At 41.8% G+C, this 8,973-nt stretch overlaps 1 protein-coding gene across 1 annotated transcript in view; it reads right to left on the bottom strand.

Annotated features, from left to right (window-relative positions):
- The window catches only part of adss2 (adenylosuccinate synthase 2), a 20,784-nt gene extending 13,001 nt beyond the window's left edge, over positions 1-7,783 (bottom strand). The window contains exon 1 of the mRNA XM_031877111.1: positions 7,390-7,783. Within this exon, the coding sequence (XP_031732971.1) occupies positions 7,390-7,572 (183 nt within the window). The 5' untranslated portion in view covers positions 7,573-7,783. The remainder of the gene's footprint in view (positions 1-7,389) is intronic.
- Between the last annotated feature and the right edge of the window lie 1,190 nt (positions 7,784-8,973).

Raw genomic sequence — 8,973 nt, forward strand, 5'->3', positions numbered from 1 at the left:
CACACACACACACACACACACACACACACACACACACACACACACACGCCTAATGGAGGCTCTGCAACTTTGTTTGGTTGAGCTGGAAGGCAGGCGGAGTAGTTTGGCGAGCAGCAACAAGCACCACACATAAACCACTGGCCGCTGTCTGTTAGTGAGTGTGTGTGTGCTACTGTGTTTGTGAGAGACTCCTGCTCACTGTTCACTCACATCTCAAAAGGTCTCACTGAAGTGTAAACTAACTGACAAACGTGTCTGTTGAGGACAAATCAAAAGCACTGCTACAGATTACACGTTGTGTAAATAATGTCCACCCAAATCCATGTTGTGTCGAGACTTGCTGCTCCTGACTCCTACATGATGAAGCAAACACGTTCACAGTGTCAAACTTCAACCACAGGGCCACAAGCTGCCATCATTCTCCAACAGAGGACATGTTGCTGCATGAACAATGTGTTGTTTTAGATCCGGGGCTCGGCAATATGGCTAAAATCTTCATTACGATATAGATGATTTCACATTTCGATAACGATGTATATATCATGATACAGCATGTTTTCTGGTAGTTTAATAAATATATAATCTACGTATATGACATAACCACATGGTTTTGTTAACTCTTAAATATTTGACAAGTACTGAGGATTTCAAGTAAAATGAATCAATAAATATCCCCATATACATTTGTTACTCACATTGAACTCACAAAACAGCAATTTAATTTATGTGCTTGATATTATCAATTGAGACGATGTCATTGTGTATCAAGATGCGATTCCATTGAAAGTGGATCAATTCTCACGTTGAATTATCACTCAGTCCTATCGAACAAACTACTCTGCCTTTTTTTGTCACATAAAGAGTGCAATGACAAAACCAAGACCAAACACAAACCAAAGCTTTGGCCGTAAATGGGCCTCGTTCCTTATTCTCCTCCTAAACCTCTCTGACTTTGTGAGGTTTGCTCATACGAGTGTTTCATGTCACATTCACCGAACTGTAAAAAACTAGATGTAAGAATCGCTTATTTCAGCCTGATGAACGCCACCTCTTTACGAGGAGGTGCGTGGGATTTCATAACCTACATCAGCATGTATAGTAAATCCACTCGTTCCGCTTCACAAGAAAAAGAGACTTAAGAGTAAAGCATATAAACATATCACGTTTAGCAGCATCAGTTCGGTGGTATTAGAGGGAATATAAATGTAGCATTTAGTTTGTTTTAGTGGTTTCTGCATCGTATTTACACTAAAAATTAATTCAAAAGAAGGCATTAAGATTTCAGGTCAAATGAGCATTTTTCTTTTTTTTTGTCCCGTAGAGAAAGTCTTACGTTCGCTCCAGGGATCGTGCGACGGGTCTGGACCACTTGTGAATTTCATTTGTGCCTGAAACAAAGTTCAAGAAATGTGTTCGATGCCACAAATTCTCTTTCACTCCTTCGTGCCACTTCGGAACAAATGTGTTCATGCAAGAACGAGCAGTTCTTGCATGAAGCCCAGACTCAATCAGCTGGTAAACAAGCAGCTCAAACTGGAAGACAAGTTTTGTTTAACTTTGTGGCTCACACTCCTAAACCTGGGAGAGCCCCAAATAACATCACCTGACAAGATTAACTTTTTATTTAGATAAAACAATTAGACATTAAAGACTGAATTATCTTTTGTTATGTAGAACCCTGCACATATACTTGCAAACGTCTCAGGAAACAATCGTGATTCAACTGTTGTTGCTGTTGTATTTGAGGAATCAAATTACCGACACTTCTGCGTAGAAAGCAGCCAGTCTGCTTCCTAAATGCTGAACCACTCCGATTGGTTGATCGATAGCAACAACGTTTTCAAACAGTCAAAGGCTGTATGTAAGGGGGACAGTACGTGCTTGCTGGCCTCATACAGGCCTGCACATGATGAAGCACAGCTGACAGTGGAAACAAAAATGCAAAAGTGGAGCCCAGAAGGAGAACAGAGTCCTCGGATGAGAGCGTCACAATCTGACCTGCTTGGCTCTCTCTCTGCTTTACGTTTCACACTCTGAGGGGTTTATACTCTGATGCATGCAAAGCACAAAAAAACTACACGGGACAGAAAAATAAAGGAAAGTATTGTAAGTAAGTTATTCTTTGCTGTGCTGAAAATAAAGGCAGCTGCAGATTCATACGTTCACTACCTGAGGTGCCAATTCAACTCGGTGCGCCCTGTGACCGGGATGTGCTCCCAGTGCTGTAGCCCGTGGATGTACAGTACAGTTGGGAGATTCCTCTCATTTTTAGATACTTTTATGATGCTTCCCATCCCCCACAAAACATAACGCTGGTCCTCGTACAGTCCTGGGATCAAACTCTTGCTCCCATCACGAGACACTATTACTCACCTGCTCCTGTGCTGTGGTTTGTGCCACTGATTCAACAGAGGAGGGTCGGGAAAGATGAGTGCTGCTGGGATACAAACAATGTCACCTGACCTCAGCGATCTTCCCGGTACAATAGATGGAGACGTATGCTCCAGAGGGATCCCTCCTCTGTTGGTCCCATTAAAGGGGTTTTTCTTTACCTTAATTATTATGTTGTGTACAGACTTTAAAGCCCCTTGAGGTGATATATTGGGTGACACAAATAGACTTGACATTCACTGAAATAAAGTGTTAAAAAAAACACAGAAGTGATGGGTTTGGCATGACATCTGAACGAGAGGCTGATGAAAGATTCTCTTCTACATCTTTTGGAATAAAGCCTGAGTTTGCTGTTGGTCTTAATGGATCGAGACATGTTAACTGATCTGGATGTGTGACCCTGCTCTTCACCGGGGCTTAACGTGAGCCTCTCACCCTTCTGCTTTGGTACAAAAGGGCAGACATGAGTTACTACTGCGGCTAAAATGTCTTCAGTCATTAGAATTAGTTAGTGAATTTTTTGAGGATGTTTCTCTTGGATTTGGGCTTTTTATTAGAAAGCTAACATTAGGCTATAAACGAACCACACCACCTGACGGTGAGTATACACAAGAAATCTTTCCAGCCTATCAGCCTACAAGACTTGATGAAGAAAATAAATTCATCATCTTGCCCTTTGGATGTTTAATCATCCTCTCTATTTCTGAAAGTTCTGCCAATTATTGGCCCTGCTGTAACATCTATTGTTAATTCCTCATCGTCTACAGGAAGTGTCCGCTCCTATTATCCAGCCTATATTAAAGAAAACTAACTTAGGTCCTGCTTTGCTCATGAAATAAAGGCTTTTATCAAAACTGCCTTTTCTATCAAAAAAAGGTTGTGGCCAACCAGCTCACTGCTGCAAAGAAGAGACCCAATATGTATGGTAAGTTCCAGTCAGGGTTTAGGAAAAAGCACTCTAGTGAAAGCGCTCTCCTGAGGGTTTCTAATGATATATTAATGTCTTCTGATGCAGGTGAATGCTCTGTGTTAGTACTTCTCGACCTCAGTTCTGCGCTCAACACGTGTAGACCATAACATCCTGATTAAGAGGCTACGTGAGTCGGCATATCTGGCATAGCGTTCGACTGGTTTACATCTTACCTCACTGAAGTTAAACAGTCTCTGTGGGAGACTTTGTGTCCGATACCTCTCCACCGTCTCGTGGTGTACCGCAGGGCTCGGTTCTGGAGCCTCCGTTATTTTCTTTACATTCGTTACCCGTGTGACAGATTATAAAAAGGTAGAATGTTGTGTGTCATTTATATGCGGATGATATCAAACTCTGTCTTTCCTTCAAAGCTAGTGAGGCTTCTAGGTTATCTAGGCTCCTACACTGTCTCAATGCTAGTAGGGACTGGACGGCAGAACATTGTTTACAACTCCATGCTGATTAGACGGAGGTTCTGGTTGTTGCACCAGAAGAAGTTGTCTCCACCGCCAAGCAGCGTATTGGTCCGCTTTCCTCTGCGGCCCACTTCAACCAGCGTAATCTAGGCGTTTGACCCCACTTAAGAAATAGCAGTAAACTTACAACAGCTGAACTAGGAATGCTCATACATGCCTTTATCTCTTCTGGCATTGATTGCCTGCACCGCTATAGTTTGCCAATTCTGTAAAGGAATTTACAATTCTGTAAATTCCTTTACAAATCTGATTCTGTTCAGACAGGCGTTTTGGTAAAAGTCATGCTCCAGGTCTGCATTTTATCTATGTTTTTATCATGTATTGTGCCTTTGTTAATACGTTTCCTGTTTTAAGAACTGATCTTGTAAATTAGCATCCCTGGTGTGGTCACCTTGTGTTAAATATGTTTTCTTCAATGTCTGAAATAACGCTCCTGTTAAGCACTTTGTGATTTATGTCTGTGAAAAGCACGACATAAATACATTTTACTTGACTACCTTTACTATATGTATCCGACACTTTTAATTAACCCTCTTAAGTGTTGAAAAATCTTGTGCATACAACCTCCAGTTACCAAAACGTCCGGTGAAAGAGCTAAAAAGACAATGGTCTCTGTTTGCCAAGTTAGCGAAGTCATGGTTTCAGTAAACATCTTCATAGCAACAGCATTGAGTGCATTGAATCTGCGTGTGAAATCATATCCCAAAGGCACAAATAGTGTGTCTCCTCTCATGCGTATATACAGAACACAGTGTACCCATGAGAGCTGCTCCCACAAACAGTTTTAACTTGATGAACCTGTTTGAGCCTTTTTTCAGGTATTTCTCTTTTTTACGAGCAGAGTCAGGGAATAGTTAGACTTAAGTACAGTAATAGTAAATAGTGCACCAACTCTGCTTTCTTCTCCGCAGTCCTAACGCAGCGGCAGCTTGTGCTAACTTTGTTTCGGATTATTAAACCAGTACGGCCAAACACAACTTTGAATTGAGTGTGTTGGAGCCTCAAATGAAGTTAATGAGCAAATATCTGCAGCATTCACTTGGTGAAGCATGATATGGGTACATGCTAGTCCACAATAATGACTGCTGGCTCTCCTGCAGTGCCCACAGCAACACACTCTCTATATCCCAACTGTGACTTCTAGGATCTTAGAGGTCCGGACTGTAAAGCACACCGAGCAGGACTGCTGTCGAAGCTTATTTTATAAAAAGATCATTGCTATTGGCTCCAGCGGCCCCCGATAAACACGCGCACCGTGAAGTATGGAGGGGACGCACTGCAGGGCGATGGTTTATTTTTACACGTCTTCTGCCTCGACAGGACCGCAGAGACAAGGAAGCTGCGAGGCTCCGAAGAATCCTTGTTATGTCAACTTGTTATCAACAGAGTTAGTAGAAGCTGCCAAAAGATTGGCAAGATCGTCTGTATTGAAGGCTGGACATAAATGTGTTAGGTATGTAGTTACGATATTAGCTTATCATAGACATGTCGGTATCAGCCAAGTCAGCCAATAAGTTAATCTTAAGATAAGATAGTTTGTCCACAAAGAGCACCGACTAAATGAAACTTCAAAAACATGAATATTGCCGGTGTTATATTAACATGCAGAGCAGCAACAATAGCCGTTTGCTGATATATTGCTGCTTGTTGCAGTCTATTTAACAAAAGAAAGGAAGTACTTCACATTGCTGTGCTGTCACACAGCCAGGCTGAACTCATCGAGGTTGTCGACACGCTTTGTTGCCGGTGCAGCAGCCTCAGCAGCTGAGGAGGTTAGCAGAAGGTTAGGCTTAACTATTAGCAATATTTTCTCCGATATTATAACTCGCTAGAGCCTCAAATCACAATTTATCATCTCAAATGCATGCAAAATCGATTAGGGCAACAACACGACATATTCAGTCTGTAAAATTACATTTTCAGACCATGCTGAAATAAATGGAAACCTAAATGTGAATAAAACAGCATTATAGACAACCTTGCAATGACAGCGTACAGTGAGATTGTCATTCTGACTTTATCTCCTCCGTTTGCAGAGTCTTCCTCTTCAGTACACACACAGACTCTGTTACTGGCCAAGAGTAAACAGAAACTACTGAGAGCTGCCAGGGTTTGAAGTTTACTCAAAAAAATAGGAAGTACTTCACATTGTTGTGCTAACACACAGCAAAACTGAACTCATACAAGTTGTTCCCAAGTTTAGTTGCACTGACGATCACTATTTCAAAGTGAATGACATTTTGAGTGGAGCCAGGTTGACTGAATGTCAGCATTCTTGGGAGTAGATGTGGTTTGAGTATGTGGCTCTCTAGGCCATCAGCTCGACTGCTTTCACAAAAACTATTAATGTTTTCAGGAAGATCGGGCGCAGGAATCTCCCCAGTACACAGTGGGCAGAGAGCTGAGAAAGCCCTTGCCATGCCAACAAGTGCGAGACAACAACAACACATAACACTTCAGAGTCTCCAGTCCACCGGTTTTGCATGGGAAATGTTGAGCGTGTGCAAATTCAACACCCAGCGCCGGGAGTTGAACCACTGGGCCGACGTGCTGACCGAGTCCAGATAAAGAGCACGTGGATGTCACTATAATAACCATTTGATGTGCTTAAACACTGAAGTGGAATACCAACTCGCCATTACCTGCACAATCACATCTCTGTATACATCCCTATGTTTAGGAGGAAGCCCCACTGTCACAGCTATGCATACTTTAACACACCTCTCAAATCCTGATTGGCAAAAAAGCAACAAGTTTGTACATCCTGTTATACCGGTAACAGTAACGGTAGTTATGTTATCAACGCATCACGTATGTTTTGCATCATGTCCCCTCCCAGCATGTCTGAAATGATAAGGTAGTTTATGTGTATAGTGTATAGGGATACGTTCAAGTGCAACCTGCAGGATCAGGATAACACTAGTTTAACAAATTAAAATAATTTGAATTAACTCAAATTTGCCAATATATTACACAAAATGTGGTGACATTTTTTGTTCGTGTGAAACTAATGATATTTAGCATATAGAAGACAACAGGTACAGTAATTAACTGTTCATTTAACCCAGCTACAATAGTCTCACTAATTCATCATACATTTTTTAACTTGTATGATGAAGTGCAGAGAATGCAGTCTTCAACATCAGGAAAAAAACACCTGGATACGACCATAGCCACAATGCAATACGTCACAGCAACATAAACATAATTTCCCAGTCTGAATGAATAACAGCCTGCTGCCAACATTATATATTATATATTATATATTATAGTGTTTCTGCTAGCTCAAACGCACCACGAGAGCAGTACCAGCTGATGCACCTGGTCTCCCTCGTGAGCCACAGGAGCCTTCAGCTACCTCGTCATGTGCACGCGACGGGAGTCAATTCATCACAGACATCAAAAATGTGTCTGAGGAGCTAAAAAGCAGCTAGCAGGAAATTCAAGGTGACATTAGCAAAACTGTGAGAACAAAACACACTGAATGAGACGGACGCATAACAAATGAATGCAGCATGTGTGTGTATGTGTGTGCGTGTGTGGATAACCAACCTGACATCTGCACACCATGTCCGCGTCTTGTGAAAGAAGGTCCACAACTTTTCCTTTCCCCTCGTCGCCCCACTGAGCCCCGAGCACCACGGTCACTTTGTTGCCGACGGGCGGTCTGTGCCCACGTTTCGTCGGGCTGCCGTTCGCGGCCCCGGAGGGTTCCTGGCTCCCACTTTCCGACATGTCTGCTGGGTCTCTTTGACTGACTACACTTGCGAGTCGCTATCGTGCGGCTGCTGCACCAAAGATAGCTGGAGGAGGACCGGAGGAGCTTCACTCCACGGCAACGTTAGACGCGAGGATGTAACAACACGTCGCACATGCGTACAACGTGTCTGATATTACAATTACCTTACCATTTACACAGAAACACTAACACTAACTTCATTCAAATAAATGTCTTGCTTTCCTAATTAGTGTGGAATTAAATAGTTGTCAGCAACATGTTTAATATTGTATTTCTATGGATTTATACGACGAAGGTTTCTGGAATCCGACAGGACGTGAATCATCTTTATTGTTTCGACAATCTCAGTGGACACTCCCACTACTCTGGAGGTGTGTTCACGGCCCAAAGATGTGTTTTAGTAATTCAGCGGTTATAATGTTATAATCATTTTCAAATTACCTTATTACTCTTTGTGCTTTTTTTTTTTATCTTTCAGAATTTGTGTCTTTTGTTTCCAGAACAAATACAGAAGTCTATCTTGTAACACCGGTGCATGAATTGTTCTCATGAAAACTTAAATCAATCTCCTATGGCAGTTTTGAAGCACCCGCATCAATGAATACACAACATTTTTTTCTATTTGTTTATTCATCCTTCATTCAGCCTGGAAGGTCCCTTTGAGATACAAGATCTCTTCTTACAGGGAGTCCTGGTCAGGACGGCAGCATAAAAACAATTGTATATGTTAGAATAAATAGAACAATAGCAACAATAACAACAACCTAAAGTCACATTGATCAATAAAACAAAGAAGGTAAAACAAGCCATAGATGGGAAAATAAGTGATTGTCACAGTTGTTGCACTTGGACTGGTTTACATTAGAATAAGGAACACTGCTCTATTTTCTCTTAATGGACAACAAGCAGTTGATCAACAAACTATGACAGAAGATACAACTTGAACTGTTTTAGATTGTGTTGTATCTTGAATTGTTTGGTTCCCTCTAGTGGTGATCAGAAATGCACACAAGTGTGAAACTGCTTACATTATGGAGCTTTATGTCCATATGGTGCTGCACCTAAACCCCATTGAGAGGTGACAAAAAGCATCATAAACAATGGATTTTCTGAAAGATTGTGGAAACAACGAATGTAGAATATGTTGTTAATCAAATCGTCAGGAAGTAAAAGACGTTAGTCCATTAATTGTCAGTTTTCTTCTTTTTTGCAGACTTGATGTTCTCGTTTGTGCCTGTTTTGTACCTGCTGCAGATGGACATGCACAGTGCCGGGTACAGCTCACATCACGACTGTCCTTTCATCTCCTTTGAGCGCAGCGTGGGACAGATGGTCAAGTGGGTGAACAAGAGAGAGCAGTGGGAGCAGGTCACGACTCCGCATCCTTTTAGAAAAGG

Source organism: Anarrhichthys ocellatus, unplaced genomic scaffold (genome assembly GCF_004355925.1).
Source record: "Anarrhichthys ocellatus isolate YVR2014 unplaced genomic scaffold, GSC_Weel_1.0 scaffold3, whole genome shotgun sequence".
Taxonomy (NCBI): domain Eukaryota; kingdom Metazoa; phylum Chordata; class Actinopteri; order Perciformes; family Anarhichadidae; genus Anarrhichthys; species Anarrhichthys ocellatus.